Raw genomic sequence first — 21,909 nt, forward strand, 5'->3', positions numbered from 1 at the left:
GGTCTGGAGCGTGACTCAGAGTAGGTGCTGATGGTTTGCATCCAAGCGAAGGGACTGGTGTTTTTCAGGTGGCACCATGTGGACTCACAGATGCTTCTGCTCAGTCTCTCTTGCTACCTCCTTACCCATGCAAAGTAGCATGAAATCTGTCTGCAACCAATACTGTTCAAGCAGTGCAAGTGCAGGGAGGTGTATCAGCTTGTAGCTGTGTTGATACAGTGAGGGTTTAGAAATGAGAGGTCAGTGTGAAAAGACAGTACTCTGCAGATCAGCCCAGGTGTTCATCCAGAAAGAAATGTTTCCAGTTGCTACTGTGGTTGTGTGTAAGACTGAAATGCTGAAAGAGACTTGTGTAACCCTCCCAGGCCGAGGCTGAGCGACACCTGGCATTGTCCTTGTGGACACTTCTGCAGCCTGCACCAAAAACCTGCAGTGGGAATGTACACTTACCATGTAGCTGTGGAAGAAAACTCCAGTCGTGTCACTTCTCTCGGTCTTCAGAGCAGTCAACATGACTTTTGATGTAGGCTTTGGATTATGTGTATATACAAATCTGGTTGAAGTACCAACAGCAAACCGTAAATAAAATGTGGACTTAACTGAAGAACTGGCCACCGGAGGCCTCTTGTGCTGAATTTATTAAAATACCATGTAATGAAGTTATGGATGGAAGAGACTCGCTGTGGTGAAGACAGGGGAATAAAGCTGGGATGTCCTCAATTCGGGAAAGGAATCAGGTTCACTGTTGCCTTTGAATCTGTTATAGCACATAAGGACTGGTTCGACTGCACTGTAGCTGCTGGAGAAGACTTGGCTGCTTGTGAATATTCCCAGGGGTCATTCCACCTTCATGCCTGCTGAGGGCCAATGACTCCTGTAAATTGCACTTGCCTCTCCTTGGTAGCAAGTGGTTATTCCAGGGAGAGGTGCGCTTTCACACTCTAGGTGCCAATGATCCAGTTGCTCTGCTCCACCAGAGCAAGGGCCACCACATAAAAGGACTTCAAAGTGGGTGTAATGGAGAACTAATGGAAGCCTCTGGTTTACTGTCTGCTCTTAGCATGGTTTTGAAGACGTAAGGAAAAATACAAAACAATGGCAAATTACCGGGAATTTATAGTATTACCATCAAATAACAAACTACTTAAGACACCCAAGGAAGCAGGTAACACCTGAGTTTATTACAGGTCTGTTCAGTTGATGTCACCCATCTGAACAGATGGATGTGCATGTGAATGTGTTAGCAAAAATAAGAATTCAAGAAAAATTTTGGACGCATCCCACTGGATCATTACAGGCTGGGAGGTTTGTTATAAACTGGGAGAAGAAAGCTTTTGATGAGGACAGCAAAAAGGTGAAAAGTGCCTCACACAGATGTGTTCTGTACTCACATTTCTCCCAATTTTTAATTTAATATTCAATTTAATTTCCACGGTGACTGTGAAACATGCCATGATTCATCAATCACCTGAAGCCTTTTAGAATGTAGGCTCCTATGGGTTTTACTTCATGACCCAAAGCATTTCTCTTGGGTTTAGTACTTGCTTACCTGATAACTTCAACACAAGGGTCAGCGTTGTAGTTCTATTGCTGAGGCTTGTTTCCCCTCTCTTCTTTTTGCAAAAACTCTCTGTATGGGCTTGCTCCAACCTTGTTCTATCTCACATGGTTTCCTCACATCTCCCTTCGTATTTCCTCCCTCCCTGCACTGGTGCATGGCAGGCTGTGCATCCTCTGCAGGGTGGGCACTCAGGTTGTGGGTGTCCTGGTGAGGTGGCAGTGAGAAGGGCACCGGAGGGTGAGCCTCGGCCCTGCCCGCCTCTGGGTGTAGTCTGGCTTCTGCCCTGTGTGTCTGGGCACACGTCAGCCAGGCTGCTGAGGTATCAGAGGAGCAGGAGGTGGGAAAGGGATAATGATGTTAATGAGAGCATTCTGTTATGATGAAAGAATCCGTGATACGTGTCGATGCTTAGGTAGGATCTGATGGATCTCAGTACACCCTTAAAGTATAAAGAAAATGCTGGCTGGTCTTTCAGTAGGGGGGAAATTGAAGCCCTTCTAAAGGAAGACTTCAGTGCTTCACTGGTTTGTCTTTTATTTCTTTTATCCTTTTCCTTCTTTTTTCTTTTAGCAAACAAAGCCTTACACTGGAAGCAACCACTGAAATTCCTTCAAGAACACTTAACGTCTTTCTGTAAAACAACAGTTTGCTTCGTTTCCAAGGTTTCTGATGTCCCTGTAACAATGCTAATCTTCACGGAGATGATGATGATTTTTATTACTATTTTAGTACTAAGCCTGGCTGTAATGTTTGAAGTTGGACTGTATGTATAGTAGCTCGTGTCCTCTGTGCAGCATAAGAGCTGAGAATTGAGACACCCATCCATGAAGTAAGTATCCTTGATATAAACTATATAAGCACATCAGCTGTGTATTCTGTCATGTTGATAAGAACAGCTGGTTTGAGCAAAAGGTTGTTTAATATGACACACATCTAAAATATAATTACTAGGGATGAATAATGGGGGTAGGAGAAGCACAGGACCATGCAAGGATGCCATGTGCTTTCTACGGAGCCATGGTTTAGGTTTATTTTGTTAACTCACAGTTGAAAGTGTTTTGGGAGCTCAGATGTCCATCCGCTTCGCAACCAGATCAGCAGACCTCTTTCCTACTGTCTGTGGTCACCAACTTCTCACTACAAAGGGGTATTTGGAGCCTGAGGTGGAGGGACCTCCCTGCCAGCTGGTGCCTTGTGCAGACACAGGGGAAGGAGGCAGCTTTCATTTCTTCTGTTGGCACCTTGTGGGTTCAGTGGTACCCAGGCTGTGTAACATCACAGTGCAGCAGCCATCTGTGTACAACCAAGGTTGGAAATTAGGGGGGCTACTTCCAATCTGTTTACTTTACTCTGCAGTAAATCTCTCACCTGTGAATCCCAGGACCAGCCATAGATCACGGTTAAATATGGCAGATCCTGGTGTATTTAATGCTCTTCATTTATCAAGTGTCCAAACACTGTCCCACTCAATATTGCCATGTTTGCACTGCATCTTTGTTGTGTGAAAGCAGTAAGCCTGCATTGAGGATCTTGCCAGACAAGATGGTAAAGGAAGGCGCTGGCATCTTTGCACTGTCCCCATCTTTTTTAATTTCCACTTTTTACGGTGTAAATCCAGAAGGAGCCACCACCTTGCTCAGCTGAATCTCCTGCCTGCTGCAGGTGGTTGATGCTCCATTCGGCCCGTGCAGAGTCCAGTGACTGACATTAACTTCAATCACAGTTTCATTTTCCATTCAGTGCTCTTACAGGCTGAAATTAGATCGTTGATGCTGAGTGATGGATTTTTATGTTTGGGTTTTTATTATTATCACATTATTAATTCAATAACACAGAGGTAACATAATAACAGTTATTTCTCCTGTTGTGTAATCTGCTGGAGTTCACCCACTTGTCTTAAATTAGGCCTTCAGTTTGGAAAACAGATTTCAGTTCATTGCAATTTTTCCTTGTAGATTGGTTTCTTTAGAGCTGTTTTAATAATTCACTTTATTTAATTTTCTCTCCCTTCACATTTATTTTCATGAACTTTTTAGCACCCTTAGTGCTAGGACTGGCAAGCATTTTGCCCTGGAGAATGTTTGTCTTGTGCTGCTTGCTAAGATCACTGTGGCTTTTTTAATGTAAGTTACGTTACCGGACTAAAAGTGTCTGTCTAGAGTAATTTCTCCTCTGAAGCAAGTTCTGGTATTGCTGTTCTGTATTTTGCCCTGTCAGCTCGTTTAGCAGCCTGGCTGTTCCATCTGTTTCAACACCATCGAGGCTGGACTCCCATGGATATTGGTGGCCTTTGTGCCACCATCAGCATGCTTGTGGTGCAGTCCCATCAGCATGAGGGTTTCTAGTCCGATGCTTGCAATTGTAAATCCTGCTCTGCATGTACACGTGCGCTCCTGGGCTCCCTGAAATTTTTCCAAACACAGTCTCATGTAAAATTCCACCTCTGGCTTTATCTGTTCCTGCAACTCAGTTTGCATAGCCCTGTCCTGCTCTAAAATGGAATATGCGTTGCCCCAGGCACCATGTTATTACCTATTTATGCCCTTAAATCTTCCATGTGTGGCCAGATAGGCACCCTTAGCTGACTGGCATGAACCCCCTGCTCAGCAGTTATGGGGTAACATTTAGAACATGCCCTGGGCTTTTTCACAATCCTGGCTTTCACTTTTCAGGTAGTCTTTCCAAAGGGGAGGTTAGAACTTGCTGCGCAACCAGGCCTATGGGATGCAAATGTGAAAGGCAAGTCTCCAATCTGTAGTACACTTCATAACAAGAGACTGTACTTTAGTAACTTACTTGCAACACAAGCAATTGTACCTCTGTTTGGCGAATGGAATCAAACCTTCAAAATCCTCACTGCTGTATGAATTTAAATACTTCAGATCTTGCATCCTGTGTATTTATATTGTGTTTGTAGCTGCACTCGGCACTGTTACATGGTACCTCTTTACCTGTGCAATTACTACGTACCTCTAGATTGCACTGTTACTCACAACTGTTGGCTGTGAACGCAGCCAAAGCTTGGGATCGGCAACAAAGGAGGCAAGTGCTGTCAGCAAGGATCTCCCCATTTCTAGGAAGTGTATGGAGTCAAACCCAACAGCCACTAGAAACCATGGTTTCAGCAGGTCCTTTAGGTGTACTGAATGCAAATTATTCCGGAAGTTCTTTGTACCGACAGCCTGAAAGTACAGCTCTCATGGGAGAAAATGCATTGTGGAATCTGTCTTAACCTGGCTCTCATCAAGGTAACAATCTGAACATTAAGTACTTTAACTGTTCTTCCAATAGTTTGGGAGGGTTATATTTAGATCCATGTCAGGAAAATACAGGTGTATAAGCAAGAGCTTCTGATGTCATGGCAAAACCACAAGATCACTTTCACTTACCTTGGTGGCACTGGGGGTACATATAAACAGGAACACTTGCCATTGCATTTTAGGTTTTCCCCAACTGATATGGTCCTTTTTTTTTTTTTTTTTCCAAGGTATGTGGCTCTGATTTTTTAATCCCTTTCCTCCCTAGGCATGTGTGGCCAGCTACGTTATAATGGGTGGATAAAGGTAGGTTTTCTTCTTGCTTTTCATTCCACTGGATTCCTATCAGTACAAGTTTGTACTCATATGTGGAGGTCTGGCACCAGCATTTTGGGATCAAAGGCATTATTTTGATTCTGTATGTGAACATGAGCTACCCTACACCTCAAGGGAATAGTCTGCTCAAAAGAGCAAATAGGCTTTTGTGTTCCATGTATATTGTCAGATATTCCAAAGGATCGTTGCTTTACTGTTTGGGAATATCTAGCCAGTAGAAGAATCCACGTCTTCCTGTAACACTTCCAGTTCTGCAGGAGTTAATCACAACAGAAGAAATGTTACCTTTAAAGGGTCTGTGAGCAAGTCAGCATACAGCACTTGGACCTGACCACGTGCCTCTGTTGCTGGCCTGCAACAAGAGTGGGGCTGCATGAAGTCAAGACAGCAGGCTAGGGCTGAGCACTCTGCTGAAGCTGCAGCAGGCAGGTTTACCCCTGGGTACCCCCCTCAACAAAGTGTGCTGTCACCCCACGCACACACCCAGGCTTCTGCAGCACCAGTCTCAGCTGAGCCATCAAGAATACAGCTCCCTACTGTGAAGCAGCACTGCCATTACCTGTTATCACAATACCTAGGAGTATCCAGTCAGGAAAAGCTGGACCCCACTCTGCAGAATGGCCTGCAAAGGAGAGGGTTTTGAAGCTGTTTCCCGATTCCAAATACTGCTGAGTAAAGGCAGGTTGAGTTTTACAGGGAAGCACCTTTGATTCTGTTGAAGCTGGATGGTTCCAAGGAGAGTCCCAAACTTGACAGTTAACAGTAGTTGAAAGTATCTCCTGTAAGTTCTACAACTCTCACAAGCTCTTCCTCCAAAACACAGCAGGTAAAAAATGGAAAACTATTAAGAGTCTAGGAACTTGGAAAACTGAGCACCCTTCAACCATTTCAGCCAATAAACCTGATACCAATAAACCTGGTAACCAAAGGATTACCTGATCAGTCTGTAATGCTGTCAGACCTAAGTAACCACGTAACCAGACCAGTGTTTACATCACACATGGGCACAAGAGCATTTACAGTGTTATTCCAGCTTACAGCATCAGCTCACAGACTGAAGTGCTGGCTGAAAGAATTCCTACTCTTCAAGGTGGGGAGAAAAAAAACAAACCCAAACCCAACTTTACCTTCACTCACCGACTTCCCCTACTGAGCATTATCCCTACCTGAGCCACACTTCAGTAACAGGTAACTTGGACTTCACACAAGCTATGTTTTAAAAATTTATTCTGTAAACTCCACAGTGGATCTTTAGTTCTCCTTTTCCTGCACAGTCTTTGTTCCACGCAGCCTTCCGGTACGGCGGGCAGCAATGAGACCAACTTTGCGCCCAGCAGGAGCATCTCTCCGGATGGTTGAAGGCTTGCCAATGTGCTGATGGTTACCACCACCAAAGGGATGTTCTACAGGCTGTGGAAAAGGAAAGCAAGTAGTCAATATAAATAACAGAAACTAGTAATGATGCTTAAAAGCAGTAAATTGATTTAAGGGAACAAAAAAGCCTTCTTTCAGATATGTGGCAGGCTGCTTCACACAGCAAACACATCCCTTTTAAAGCATAAAAAAGTGAAAATGAATGAAGAATGGACTCACATTCATGGCCACACCACGGACACGTGGCCAGCAGTTCCTCTTTGCCTTGTATTTGTGATAGGCACGGCCGGCCTTCAGGATAGGCTTGTCAATACGACCTCCACCAGCAACAATCCCTGGGGGGGGGGGGGAAAATGCATGCAGGAATAGTAACACACAAATACAACAGACAGGAATGCAAAAGAGTGTTTAAGAACAAGACTAACTCCTAATAATATTCAGGTTCTAAGAATGAGCTTCTAAATCTCAGTTCATACTATCTATGTGCTGCCAATTTAAATGCTGTCATAAACCCAAAGCAGTAAATACCAAACAATCCCAGGTGTGTATTCAAACTTTCATTTTCCAGCCAACACTAGCAGGGAGATGGGACTCAAGCCACGAGCCATACACCTAGTGCTCTGCAAGGGGACACACACCTTAATCACCATTTCTCCATCCATACGTACAGGATTGAGACCTTACCAGGTTTATTGCTGCAATTTCTTGGGTAATGGAAACAACAGTTTTTCAATTAAAGAAAATGTGAACTGAAAGAGTTCAGGGGCCTTTCAAGAACTTTAAGGTTTAATATCTAGTTATTTCATGGTTAATTTAGTCAATTTTACTAGAGTAACAGGCCATTAAATTCGGTGTCTTCTGTTGAGAGGCAGGCACATGTCACTTGCTGGCTGAGCACAGCCTCCATCTCAGCTGTCAGTCAAGGGTACAACAAACCTGCTAAAACCTCTGCTTCTCGACAATGGTTATTTTACTTCCTTGCCAGACCTTCCAGAACACTGTGCTACTGACAACACTCCCTAGTACTACCCCAAAAGCTCAGTGTACCAAAAGCAGGAAATCATCATCAACACTTTCTACAGTTCTTCCCAAGGACTGTAGATTTTACGGGCTGAGCAGCTCCATTACAGCTTGAGGACAATGGGAATCTACTTTTATGTCCTCTCACTTGCTCAAACCATCTCCAGACTTAAGTTATCATTAACCAAAAGCAATGCAGGCAAAAGATACAAGTCAGGCACCTGTGCACAGACTGTACTGGTGCATAATCCCAGTCCATCCTGTAAATAATGCTACTTTCAAGACAAGATTAGAACCTGGGGCCCTTTTTGAAAGCTTGCTTAGCAGTATGCCAACTCAGGTACAGGAGAAGTGCATAGTTGTCACTCATTACCAACAACAGCTCTGTTTGCAGAAGAAATCACTTTCTTGGAGCCAGAAGGCAGCTTCACCCTCGTTTTCTTTGTTTCTGGGTTATGAGAGATGACGGTGGCATAGTTTCCAGAAGCACGGGCCAGCTTCCCACGGTCACCCGGTTTCTCCTCGAGGCAGCACACGATGGTCCCTTCTGGCATGGTGCCAACAGGTAGGACATTGCCAATGTTCAGCTGAGCTGCAAAGAGCAATCAGAGCATCCACAGCCTCATTCAGGCTCCTCTACTTGAATTACAATTCTATTTAACATGGGCAACGTACACAGAAGGGTACCGCACACACACTTCAGCAGAGACAAGCAGAAGCACTTTTTGGTGTCTGATCTGAAACCCAAGTCCCACCCTTGGTGCAGCAGAAAGGCAGGTAACAGGGCGTCTGGGTAAAACAACCCAAAAACTTGCTGAAGACTGCAATTAGCCTTGTTAGAGTCAAAACAGGCTGCATGAGGAGATGGCAATCTCCAAGAAAAATATCCAGGTCTGCTTAAAGCTAGTGGAAGCTGCTCCAGTGTCACAGCTCACAACCACACTCAGCCATCCCGGTTCAGACAACATCTCTTTCAGCACTCTGAAACTGCTCAGGCAACACTGAGCACACAGCTTCAACCTTAACTCACCTTTCTTGCCACAGTACACAAACTGCCCGGTGTGAATACCCTCTGCAGCAATGAACAGCTCTGTCCTCTTCTTAAACCGGTACGGATCACGGAAGGCAATCTTGGCCAGTGGAGCGCCTCGGCCAGGATCATGGATGATGTCCTGTTGGAACACAGGAGTGCTTTAGAAAAGTGGACAGCATTTGTCATGTGTTCTGCAGAAATCAAAGAACTGGGAAAACTGGAGATGATTACTACTGAGGTAATTCTCAGGGGGGGGGTCTTGATTTCTCCTGATGTGAATGAGTTAAAGATTGACATTTAGTAAGAATACAACAAGTATCTGTACCACACTCTGGTTCAGTGTGCTGCCTGAAACTAATTTGAGTCTGAACTGGCTTATTTCTGACATTGTGCAGATAGCAGATCTCCCCTTAGAATAGTTCCACTTTCAGTAGTTAGAATCTTAGAATGATTCGGGTTGGAAAGGACCTTAAGATCATCTAGGATCAACCCCCCTGCCATAGGCAGGGACACCTCACACTAGACCATGTCACCCAAGGTTCTGTCCAACTTGGCCTTGAACACTGCCAGGGATAGACCATTAACCACTTCTTTGGCAACCTGTACCAGTGACCCACCACCCTCACAGGAAAGAGCTTCTTCCTTATATCTAACCTGAACTCCCCAACCACTAGTTGCCCAACCACCTTTGGGGAGAGACAAAGTTGGACACCAGCAGCAATTTCTCCAAGTGTTTTCTTAGAATGGCAGGGTTTCTCACCTTCTGGTATTAAGTACACTGGAGTTACCCAAACCCAAAGCGAGGTACCACAGGCTTACTGTTTTTTTTTCTTGGAAAAATATGCTAATTCTAATCCTTAATTACACCAGCATTCCAACACACAAACACGTATTTAGACCACAGCCAAGTGATTCAAGGTTTTCGCAATATGTGTCTTTTCTAGGAAAGCTCAGATGTGGCTGATGTGCAGTATTAGTGTTTTTTTTCTGCTGTTTTCAACCCTGTTGGGCAACCCAACCTCCCTTTCCCCCCCCACGCATTACATACCTACAAATGTACCTACGTACTTTTTATAGTAAAACTCAATTACAGTGAGCATGAAGGAAGTTTTTTCTCCAGCCTGAAGATGACCCCGCTCTGACAGGCTGAAGAGACAGCTTGATGCTCAGAGCACCCAGCTAGGTACCCAGTGGCACTGCTTGCAGTCTAAGTCACTGATGCATGAAAAATACCTACAGCACACCTGAAACACTGCACTGTACCCCAAATAACAGTCCTGCCTTGCCCCCACTGCTCAGGGCTAAGATGATGGATACTACCTAGTGTTAATGAACATCGATTTATTTTTTTAAAGATGAAACTATGTGGAAAACTCTCCCCCCTCATGTTTCAGGAGGTACAGAGAAGTTCTTAGGTGATAGAAAAGCACAGGTATTCCTGCGTTAGCAAAATTCTTACCAGATCACGTTGCTATCTATGTGCTGCCAGTTTATTTAAACGCTGTCATAAACACAAAGCAGGTTAGCATTTCAAGAAATGTGACTTATTTAACGACCGAAGAGAAGCCCCAACAAGGAGCAGCCAAACGGCTTTCAGCACAGCTGACAGGACTTCAGCTACCTTGCAGAAGGCAGAACGATGCGCACCTCAGGGTCCCTGCACCCGATGACAAGGTCGCTAAGAGCCCTTGCAGCCTCCCACCCTCCCTCGCACGGGGCCCAGAGCACGCGCGGAAAGGCCCCCGCCTCTACCTTGACGATGCCCTTGATGTAGCCGTGCCTCTCGGCGAAGTCGACAGCGCGGAGCTTGGCCGGGCCTTTCCTGTGTTTCACGTGTGCGCGGAAGACGGAGCCCGCGCCCTTCCTCTGGCCCCGAATCACACGTCCCATGGCGCCCTGCGGGCAGAGGGCAGCGCGCCGGCACCCGCCGTCAGCAACGTCCCGAGCGGGGACGCCCCTTCCCCATTCCCTCCCCCTAGGCCCCCACAGTCCCCGCAGCCCTCAGCGCCCGACTCGGCCGCATCAGGCCGCGGTCCGCGCACCCGCACGGCCCGCCCCCAACCCCGGGGAGAGGCCGAGGGCAGCACCGGGGCGGGCACCAGCGGCGGGCGGGGGGCGGATGGCGGCGGATGGGGCTCGCGCCCGCAGCGACCATACCTGCGCTCCGGCCTCACTCCGGAAAGAGGAAGAGCCAACGTCACCAGCGCGACAGGAGCCTTCCGGCGCGGGCAGCACTGACGGCTGTCGCGCTGCCGGAACGTACGTCACGCGGCGCCGCTGCCACGCCCCCAGGCTCCGGCAAGACCTGAGGAGGAGACCGCTGCTCTAAGCTGCTTTTGTCAGACTTTTATCCGTACTGATTAGGGCGTAACTGAGCAGCGCAAAGCGGAGGTAATCGTGTTAGTGCGCCTGCTCAGCCCGTCTGCGCCCCGGAAGGGGAAGCGAAAAGTGCTTTAAGTTCTTTAACAGCCCGCTGGGGTTTCAGCATCAGAGGCTCTTCTTGCGGAAGATGTGGGTCACTGCTGGTGACCTAGTTCACTGGATTGGCTCTAGATTGACTCATGGGAATAGGACAAGCTCATCGGTGTAGGCCATATAGGCAGTGGTTCTCCTTGCCTTGAACTGAGCAGAGCCTGAGCATCATTTCTTGATAGTTCTTCTTGGGACAAATGGGAGTCATGCCCTCAGCACAGGCAAAAAGTCCTCATCCTAAGGGCTGGGAGAATCAGCTGCCACAGGTAAAGAGGTTAGTATAGCCATTTGCCCAGTCTGCCTGTCTGCTGGAGATCACTGTCACACCAACAAACAGCTGCTGTGTCAGCTCCTCGGCCTGAGCTCTGCTTGACATGGTAAAGCTCAGCTTACGATAGACTGCCACTTACTTCACTTTACAGTGATAAACTGTGAGTGTCTTTGATTTATAATTCCTACTGGCTTCAGTTGGGGCAGGAGTGTTTTGCTACTATAACTGACAAGAATCAGACATATCAAGAATATCTGAATTTCCAAATAATGCCCATTAATCAGCAGATTGCATTGGTCACTCCTTTTTCATGTTCTCAGCAAGGACATAAGAAGATAAGTGGCTGTCTGATGATTCAGTACGGTCATTTATTATCCTGTATCAGCTATACTTTGTATTAATTTTATTCTTATTTAATGGATGGTGCAGTCTTGCATACTGCTGTCACCATCTGTGAAGCTGCAGCCTTTCAGGTGTATCATGGGCTTGGCCAGCCTCCTTGCTGCTGAGGTATGGCTGCAACATGGAAGGTAAGGCTGGAAAACGAATAATCCCTTGCTCCTCCCTGACAGCTTTTAGGATGTTATGAATGTTGTTAGAAGTGTCCATACCATAACAGTGTGAGGAGTTCACCATCACAACAGATGCTGTTTCAGCCTTTCCTCCCAGTAATGCTGAATGTGATTACCTCAGACTGTGTTTGCATGTACCTCTGGATCAGAGCATGCTGCATGCCCAGGGTTCCAGTGCTGGTATCATCCAAGCTGGTTGTTAAGTGCTTTCCCATCAGAGTAAAGCAGGAGGAGGATGGCAGTAGTATGCACCTAGGTCTTGCCTCTGTACCCATCCATGAGTTCCTTAGGTACACACATGGGTACAAAACCAAATAAATGTAAGGAAGTAGTTTACACCTGACTGCAATTAATAAGTACTGTCCTGGGTCTGTCAGAACAGTGCTGCTATGGGTCACACACTTTGAATCTTTGTGCTGAAGAAATGCAAGTGTTGGGCACTACTAATGATCACTTACTCTGTTAAACTTTCAGGAGGCAGAGGCAGTGCCATGGTGTGAAACAGGGCTGTTTTCTTCTTCACTAAGCCCCCATTCCCTGGGCTGACACAGTCTCCCCAGAACCCATCCATGGGGGGTTTCACTGCATGAGGAGAAGGTGGCAGTGGCATAGGTACAGCAGGACAATCCTGTGCTGGACAACACGGTGGGACACCTGGAACTACTGATAGCACAACAAAAGCATTGCCCACCAATATAGGTATTGCATTGTAACCTTGTTGCTTACCAACAGTGCTGCTGTGCAGCGGCTGCTCTCTGCTGCAGCTTTGAGTCCTGAGATTTTGGCCTTCAGGATACCATCTCTGGTGACTGCAGCTGCTTTGGCTTAAGACATCACCGCCTTTACTGGCTGCGCTGCCTCTCTGCCAGGAGCTACAGCCGTGTGGGAAGAACAACAGAGGCAGGGCCAGCATGCTGGATTTCCCTGGCCAAGACCTCTTTTTCCACCAGGATTCATGCTGTCCTGGGCCTGGGGGAACTGGCTCATCTGCCTTGGGTTCTCCAGGGCCTGGCAGCAAGCACAGGGATGTCCACATAACCCAGGCACACCCTGCACAGATCAGCTCCACTATACAAGGCCAAAGGTCTGAGGCTCTTGGGAAGCCTTGAACTATGTATTGAATTATGCATGATTTATGCCTCTTAGACATGTGTACAGAAGTCTGGATGGAAGTCTGATGGTGCTAGGCAAAACAGGGTATGTTTCCAAAGCACAGCTGCTGCATATCACAGCCCAGTATTTTGGCAGTAACTTCATTCTTTGGCAGTTTAAACTACACCACTTGCCTGTGGTGGGGTCCCGCATCCTGGCTACCAGAGCAGTAACACTCAGCAGTGGGGAAACACCCACACACACTGCTGGGGAAGACCAGGTCTTACATCACCACAGGTACCTCCACAGCACTCTGTCTGTTGGAGCCATTCCTTGCACGTCTCCCCAGGGCTAGCAAAATTGCTGGGATGACGCAGACAGGATAAAACCACCTTGCCCCCTCCTGCCACAATGCAATTCTGAAAGAGTTTTGTCAGTGTCGTGGGTAAGGTGCTGCAAATGCAGCACACTGCTTCCATGGTGGGAATTAGTCAAGGGTGTGTTGCCTTAATAAATCTTCTCATGACAGTCTGAGGCTAATTTAGTAAAGGTTAATTGCACTGTAAATAGCAAAAAGGGTGGTGTTTTGCTTGTGACAGATGGCAACCACCTAGAAATTTTGATGAGATTGCTGTTTGGAGAGGGGAAAGAAGAAGGAGCAAGGTTTCTCTAGGATGTAGCCTTGAGAAGGGAACCAAGGAGGGATGGCCCTAGGTCTACAAGGCATCTTTTGAAAGGAAAGGAAATAAAGATTTAAAAGTAAGATTCATATGAGGGTTTCCTCTCTGGGAGTGCTGTGCTACAATGACAGTGATCCCTGACCTCCTTTCAGGTGGGCACATACTGTTTATGGTCTTGCTGACCTTTCTAGGTCTTTGCGTGGGATTAGGAGCCCATGTGTGGACTCCAGCCAGGCTGCAGTGTCACCGTTCCCAGCAAACACACTCAGGGTGATCCCATCACCCTGGGCTGCTGCTCCCAGGGAAGACCACAAGTTGTGCAAGCCATCCGCTGCCACTATGGCAAAGGAAGTTTCACGGGAAGGAGCTACCGCATAGACTTATTAGAAGGGGCAGAGCCTTGGCTCCTGCTGTGCATCCAGAAAAACTCCCTGGACTCTGAGGAAACATCTTGGGCCTGCGGTATCCTGTATATAAAAGCAAAGGAACTGTTTAGGAGGATCCCCCCACGGTAGCCCCCCTCCCATTCAGCATCCTGGCAAGCCACAGGCCATTCATCTGTATTTAACTCTTTTGGCTTTCCACAGGAGACAAAAATCACTTGGCTGAGACACCACAGACCTGCATTCCAGTGACTGCTCCTAAAATAAATAACTTTGCTCTCTTCTGAGGAATTTCTCCTGAAAGGACCAGCTTCTGTTTGCTGTCTTGAAATAAATATTTTCCCTCAAATGTATTCAGCTTCCTTTCCCCCCGCCCCAGCCTGTCTCATTCCTAAACACTGGAAAGAGCTCCAGGAAAATTACTTGAGCTTTCCCTTCTGCTCTTGCATGAAGCAGATGAGGTCTCTGGCCTCATGACAACCCCTTAATCATAATTAAATTGCAGCTCTTCTGTAAACCTTCCCTGTAGACATAGCACTGGGTGACCCAAAAGGATACCTTCTGATTTACAGGGTTTTGTGTGTTTGCAAGTCATAATTTGCAAGGCAAAAACGTACATAGAAAAATCCTTGCCTATGTGCACACTTGGCCTGTGCTCCCATTTGAGTTCAGCACAAGAGAAAGAACTGTCATCCCTCTCACTTTGGTAATGCTCATGGCATTCTCTGGACTTACAAAGGTGTGGCAAAGCTCTTGCCTGTGGGACACAAGGGGCTCCAGCTGTGCCAGGACAGATTTTATCACAGAAGCACGAAGGTAAGATTGGAACTGTGCACAGAGGATAAGAAAATCAATCAGGAGACTCTGCTTTCGTACTCAAAAAGGAGAGGATTCCTGTATGGCCCGGCCTTTTCCAGGACAGTGTGGGTTTGCAAGCATTTTATGTTAATCGCCACCTAATGAGAATCTGGATTCCTTGCGAGAGGGGAGACCCAGAGCTGCAGAGGGGGAAAGTCCCAATCAAAACAAAGCAATTTACATTTCACAGATGGCTTTAGCAATGCTTTTTAATTAGGCTCTGGTGACCTCTAGAGGCCTCTAGCCCGAAGCACCTGATTTCTGAAGAGCTTTCCTGTTCCACAACAACGAGCACACGAGTTCTGCTATATTTTAGTTTCAAATCAAGATTAATTTTAGCCTTAGTGGGGAAGGTATTGGAGAATAGTAATTGATGGGTGTTCTTTTCCTCCCACTAAACATTGTAATAATAATTCTCTTTGTGCAGCAACCTCAAAGTCTGCACAGTCATTGTGGTAGCTATTCCCGAGATTCCTATTATGCAAGACATTTGCTTTGTCCATTGTCAAATAAGAGAGGAACTATTCTCTTTCTTCATTATCTCAAATGATATATCCGACTAACCACTGGATCTGGAAAAAATGCCCACCTATCTGGTGAGATAATCCAGTTGCTTATGTACATGTAAGTTTCATGTGCTTAAGATACAGGCATTACACATGCATTAAGATGCCTTTGCAGAACACAGCCTTTGTGGACTAGCCCTTGCAAAGGAGTGCTCAAATACTGTGCCAGTCCTCTCAAACTGGACTATGACTGTGGTTTCTGAAAATTATTTTCACAGCAAACCCACCAGATTTGGGGCCAGGCAACACACTATGTTGGAAAATTACCTTCCACCTGTATTGTAAAACAATAAAATTACCCAGAGAGAAGATCAATGCAAGGAAATGTCAAAGAAAAAGACTGTGTTGTTTCAGTTACACATCTGGACCAGCTTTTTTTTCTTAATGAGATAAATAATAGGGGCAGCTAATGGAGAAGGGGAGGAATCTACTGAGCTGATTTTCATTCCTCTTGAGCCGCTGAGACATGGGATTGAAACCATACTGAGGAACTAAGAGAATTGGAAGGAGAGATGGAAGAGCAGTGAGACGCTGCCCAGAAAGCCACTGGGGAGTTAACCAAGAGAGGCTTACAGCCAGAGAAGCTTAGTAAGAAACAGAGAAGCTGGAGGAGGTGAAGCGTATCTGCAGCAATGCACAGCTCAAACTTGCCATCTTACACGGATGTGTGGGAGACCTCCTTAAGATTTCTAATTTAAGAGCACCCAGCTGTACTTCAGATTTAGTTGCTTTTCCTACCAAACCCCACCAAAAAAATTGTTCTTCTCTTTGTACTTCCTAATGGACCTCCTACTAACACTTTAATGGCAACATTTGTTTGGTGACAACATCCCTGGAGGTTACAGCCACTATAGTTTGTGCATCCAGCTTAGAAACCAAATACAATAGCACAGGATTTTTTATTGCTTGATAGATGAGATGCACAAGGGAGGAAAAAAGTGTATGGTTTTGGTATTTTTGTTTTTTTTTTTATGGCATAAGGATGGATGAGCTTTTTTAAAAATGTCATTATTTTCTTGAGTTTGTTTGTTGGGTTTTTTTTCATAATCTCTGCTTTGTTCTTGCTGTTTTTGCCGTGTAGGCAGTAGAGCTGAAGGGATTTCATGCCTCAAAACAGAAATGAATCCTAAGCTACTGAGGGTAATTAAAAGTGGAGATTTTAAACAGGATTTTAAAAGAATTTTTATTCTGACTGTGTAAAAACTCTTCTGAGATTGTTTGAATCAAAAGTGAGAAACAGCACATGGGAGGAAAGCTTAATTTGTTAAAGATCTGCTTTCTCCTGTATCTTCTAAGAGCAGCCTACAAAACTAATTTGATTTTGTTGGTTCTCTGAGAAGTCATCTAGCAAAAGAAGGCTGGGGGTAGGGGGGACCTCTCTTTTTTGATATCTGTGGGATAAAAAGAAAACCAAGCTCTAAGGCCATTTGCGTAAGCTTTGTGAAGCACTATAAAGTAAAGAAGTGCTGGCCCTGTATAGCGCACAAGCATTTTTAATTTGGTTTCTTGGCTGGATACTTTTGATCAGCAGTACAACAGGGCTAATCAGAAAATGACAGGTACTTTTCATGTGGACTTTTTCTTAGTAAAACCTTTTGAACTTTTCTAATTCCTTAGCCAAAAATGAGGAAAAAAGAATTGCTTCTGCCTTTTCTCCAGATACTGTTTCTCTTTCTTTTTTCCAGAGATAAATTAAGAGAAAGGGTAAAAAGAAAGACGGGAGAAAGAAAGCAAACATAAAATGGGAAAACAGAGAAGTGAAACTATTGTGGTTTTTTCATTAAATATGCCATTCCATTTAAGATTTCCATTTCCAAATGGAAAAAACGTGACTGGCTCCAACTATAAGAACAATGCTTGAGGGCAGGCCTAAAGAGAGCAATAAATCAGAGCAGAAAATATTTTGCTTGGGAACACATCATGATTAGAACATAAATACTACTCTTTTTCTCCTATATGCAACATCAAATAAACACAGCTGTGTGCACAAGCGGATGCACATGCACATACACATGCTCATACACATGCACACGTCTCAGCCCCATTCCCCCAGGGCCATCAGTTCTCTGGTGGCACAAGGGGTGAAGGGTTATGACTGAGGGGTTGGTGACATGGTGTCTGCTGAAAATCTCAGTAAAATAGAGTGGTGGAGCCAGGCATGCAGAGAGCACTCAGAGATGTCACCAGGAGGAAGCAACCACTCGGCTGCTGGCCAACAGGAAACCCTGCAATAAAATACTGCTTATGTCTTAGTAATTACAGCAGTCACCAAATATTTGCTTCTCTGTGGCAGGATCACATAATGGAGGGCGGCCTTAAATTGGGGCTGTGCTGAGTGAGAGGCTTGCCAGGGTATCTGTGTACTCTGAGCTCTACCCCAGACCTCAGGAGTGCTGCACAAATCATGTGCAAGTTGCCTGTGTAGGTTAGATGCTTCTATAGGGCTGATTTCAAGTACAACACTTGGTACTGTACTTGACCTGGGCTCTCAGGAGCCTGTTTGTAGCACACAGCAAATCTGAGGTTCACGCTGCTGCATCTGGCCTTGCTACACAGGCTACACACAGACCCATCTCAAGGCCAATGGGCATTTGTGTTGGGCAAATCCAAAGCACTGGAGGTGTTGCAGATGTGCTGGTGAATACCCACAGCAGCCTGCGCATTCACAATTCTCAACCCAGTCTCAAGTACAAGATTTGTTTTCTCCATTTTGGGTCCTCTTGCTGGCCTTCCAGAGGTTGCCCTCCCAGCAGGCATGGTGTTATTCTTCCTTGTCCACCTGAACATTTCCACAGTAATTTTTAGCACCAGAAATGAAAAAGAGTTTTATTCATTAAAGACCCCTAAGTAAAGGCAGCTTCAAGGACACTTCCAAAACCCAGCACAGGTAGACCTGGGGTGAGCCACACAAGTGGAAGTGATGCTAGGACAACTGCTTTCCTTACCAGTCCTAAGGAATTTCCAAGATGAAAACAATTACATTAAACTGAGTCTGAGGCATTTAGAGGGATCCTGGGTGTGCCAAAGCTCTTCAGCAGACGGAAAAGTAAATTCATACACCTTCCAGCAGAACTTGCTGGGATGTGTGTGTCAATTTCCTCCCTCTTGGATCTTCCAGTGTTTTTTTCCATGACATGGGTAATCCAATCTAATCACTTCCATTTGACCCAGTTTAATTACCGCCTTCCTGAAATGGAGTTGAGGCACTTAATGCTAACCAGCAAGCAAGGAGGATGGTTCATAAAAGATCTCAGAAAATCACTGTACAGTTCCTAACACACTCCATTTTTTTCTTTTGTTACTCAGAGCTGGTAACTTCTGAGGCCCAAAGCACAATACATCTTAAACTCACTAAGCTAAAAATACTGACTCTTCAATGATAGAATACTAATGAATTCTCCATAGGAAAACTAATCTGTCTATTTCCTTTCTACAGGGAAACACACAAGTGATTAAATATCTAAAGATTTTGTACAGCCTCTCTGCTTGTACCCTTATACACTGAGATTTTGATTCAGGTACTGTAAGCATGTATTCTTCTTCCTTCACAATTTGGTTTTGGCTTATGTCCTGGGTTCAGCAGTAGCAGTCATTTTTCTCCTCCTTGGTAGCTGGTGCAGTGCAGTGTTTTGACTTTCGGCTTGGGAACAGAGCTGATAACAATGATGTTTTGGTTTGGCCAAGGACTTTGTGAGCCTCATGCTCTGCCAGGGAGGAGGCAAAGCGGAGAGGAAGCAGAGACAGGACACCTGATCCAAGCTAGCCAAAGGGGTATTCCATACCACAGCACGTCATGCCCAGGATGTAACTGGGAGTTAGCTGGAAGGGCTGAGAGACTGCAGGGTTGGAGGAGGTAACAGTCAGTGCTTGGTTGGGCTGGGGGGGGGGGAGCAAGTTATCAGTTGGCTGGTGGTGAGATGTTGTATTCTCTTCCCTTGTTATTTCCCTTATCATTATTATTATTATTGGTGGTGGCAGCAGTGATTTGTGTTATACCTTAGTTACTAAACTGTTCTTATCTCAACCCGTGGGAGTTGCATTCTTTTCGATTCTCCTCTCCATCCCTCCGGGAGTAGGGGCAGGGAAGGAAGGGGGGGAGTGAGTGAACGAGTTACCTGATTGGGTTTAAACCACAACAGCTTATTATTTCATGTCTGTCATCCTGCAATAGCACTGATTTTAATTTTGCTTTGCAAGTCTCACGTTCATTCATAAATACAGTCTCTGCTTTTGAGATGGTTTTGTTTTTTCCTTTCAGGTATATGTCAGGGAGCAGCAGGAGCAGGGTGTTCCACATGGCAAGACTAGCTGGGAGCCCCAGGTAGCCCCAGGCGTGATGCTCCTAGGCCAGCCAGTGACAGGGTGGGGGCCCCAGGGTGGGCTTCTCAGGGTGCCTCAGAGCTGTTGGTGCACTCAGAGCCCTGATGACCCCCCAGCAGGACAAGAGTAGTGGCCTAATTAAAGCCAAAGACTGTTTCTTGGTTTAGACTATTCCACATTCTCACAAATTCACATCTGTCATGTTGTCTTGAAATCTTCTGTAAGTGAGGGAATAGACAGTCATGCTGATAGTCCAAACAGTAGGTCAGTTTTAGCTGGGGTTGTCAAGATACAGTCACCTCCTTCTCGCCTCCTCCGTCACCCCTCCTCCAAAAACGTAATTTTTTGCATTTTTCCTTGTTCTTCTTTGAGTGACAGCATTTGTAACCACTGCACTGTGGTGACACATGCACTCTGGGTGTGTGAGCTTGGCTAACTGTACATACACGGTACCCCATGCTTGGTGCAAAGAGCATGAGGGGGAATGTGCACCAAGCTGAGTTTACTTCCACTACTTCATAACTTGAGACAGAGTTTCTTGCTGCACCAAAACCACTGCTTCTTAGCAACTTTATGCAATTTTCACCTGATTAGACCAAAAGTTGGTTTTTTCCCTCCCCATGCTGACTCTTGGCATCCCTTTTTTGGCCTGTGGATTCTCTTTTCCATTTAATTACTGCTTATTTTTTATGTGTCTGTTTGTTTGTGTGTGTAGGCTTTAAACATGGATCTTTGAAATAAAAAGATGTTGTCTTCTTATTTCTCACTGATGATACCATCACCCTCTCTGCCCTAAACACCAAGCTCACCTACTGTTCCACTGAGAAAAGGACCTTGGCATCATCTGGGGGTAGAGTGCATTTGCTCTGTTCAGCCTTGTCATCAGTATCAGCGGTGAGTAGGGTTCAGTATTCACACAGATATCCTACCAGGGAAACACCTCTCATCCCCAGAGGCAGGTATCACAGAAGAGCTGGCAGCTGGCAGTCTTCCTATCAAGTGTAATTCTTGTCTTCTTGCTACTGGGAACTTATTCATTTATGGCAATGTGGTAGTTTAAGGCAGAGGCTCAAATAGCAGATGCTTATCTTATCACCCTAAGGCCCCTTGTGTAATGATCCTATCTTCCTCAAAACCAGTGAGACTGAAGATAAGGAAGGAATCAGGGCAGCTCAAGGACTTGTGCCAGCTGTGCGCTCTTGCTAGGGGTAATGTTGCCAAGGAATGGGGAGGCAATGGAGTTGCATGGCTGGGCTCTGAGAGATGTCAATCCTGAAAAACTACCATTTAATGAACAAACAAACAAACAAACAACACATTATATCCCCACAAGCATTGTTAGCAGGGAAGCGGGTTGCTTGCGGAGCCTCACTGCCATCTAGCATGTGAACATGGTCTATATTTAATCCTTTGAAACTTCCCAAATAAGAATTCTTTTAACATGAACTGAAATCTCTGACCTCCATAAAATACAAGGCAGGGTTACATGTCCCCACTTCCTCCCTGTTGCTGCAACACAGCCTTCATACTTGTGTGTTTGAATCATCATGTTTCCAATGCTAACACCCAGTCTCCAGCAGCGTTCCTACATAGTAGGGAAACAGAACGCGTGTCGGACAAAACCTGACAAAGCAACACTTGGATTTAGGTCAGGCACAGCAAACAGGAGTTACTTGCATGCTATACCTGGCTCCCATTCAAACACGGAGCCTGATGAATTCACACTAGCCCAGGCATGCAGAATGGTATCTCCCTTTATCCTTTCCAGAGAGATTTCTTTTCAGATGATACCTTCAGCTCCTCATTTCAGTGCCCCCACAACTACCATTCACACAGGCTGCCTGACTGCTGGCCACCCCCATGGGTGTTACTTCTACTATTAACGCAAACTCTAGAATCCACTGCTGACAAGGGGCATGTTTGCACCACCAAGATAAACATATATCTCTCACTACAACTGCTGTGCTGCCAGCATGCTGCTATTCAGTTGCCAATTTACCATTCAATACTGCTAAGTACTGTTAGAAAGCAAGCATCAGGCAGTGCTGAAACTCCATCTGCACATCCTAAACCATCCAGATTGTCTAGCTTGGCCTCCTGTGTAACTGACTAAA

At 45.7% G+C, this 21,909-nt stretch overlaps 1 protein-coding gene and 1 long non-coding RNA gene across 2 annotated transcripts; one reads left to right on the forward strand and one right to left on the reverse strand.

The window, feature by feature from the left end:
* Positions 1 to 6,364: 6,364 nt before the first annotated feature.
* Positions 6,365 to 10,501, reverse strand: RPL8 (ribosomal protein L8). Its single transcript, XM_061453396.1, has 5 exons — positions 10,334 to 10,501; positions 8,579 to 8,720; positions 7,922 to 8,140; positions 6,748 to 6,863; positions 6,365 to 6,564 (listed from the first exon to the last, which is right to left on the reverse strand). Exons 1-5 carry the CDS (start codon positions 10,469 to 10,471, stop codon positions 6,406 to 6,408), a joined length of 774 nt encoding a protein of 257 aa, XP_061309380.1. The 5' UTR covers positions 10,472 to 10,501; the 3' UTR covers positions 6,365 to 6,405.
* Positions 10,502 to 14,692: 4,191 nt separating this feature from the next.
* Positions 14,693 to 21,899, forward strand: LOC133269294 (uncharacterized). The gene is made up of 4 exons (XR_009743402.1): positions 14,693 to 14,867; positions 18,912 to 18,993; positions 20,511 to 20,689; positions 21,606 to 21,899. It is a non-coding gene; the product is annotated as an uncharacterized LOC133269294 (long non-coding RNA).
* Positions 21,900 to 21,909: the final 10 nt, after the last annotated feature.

The sequence above is a fragment of the Pezoporus flaviventris genome, unplaced genomic scaffold, assembly GCF_033815535.1.
Source record: "Pezoporus flaviventris isolate CSIRO_AGI_PZ_B2104156 unplaced genomic scaffold, CSIRO_AGI_Pfla_v1 ptg000015l, whole genome shotgun sequence".
Lineage (NCBI taxonomy): Eukaryota > Metazoa > Chordata > Aves > Psittaciformes > Psittacidae > Pezoporus > Pezoporus flaviventris.

Bases quoted from the DNA above. Each gene is read 5' to 3' on its own strand.
- RPL8 (XM_061453396.1), bottom strand. From the start codon at position 10,471: ATGGGACGTGTGATTCGGGGCCAGAGGAAGGGCGCGGGCTCCGTCTTC. The intron at 8,141-8,578 runs GTGAGTTAAGGT...TGCTCTTTGCAG, and splicing joins TGTGTACTGTGGCAAGAAAG to CTCAGCTGAACATTGGCAAT. The intron at 6,864-7,921 runs GTAATGAGTGAC...CCCCCCCCCCAG, and splicing joins TGCAAACAGAGCTGTTGTTG to GGATTGTTGCTGGTGGAGGT.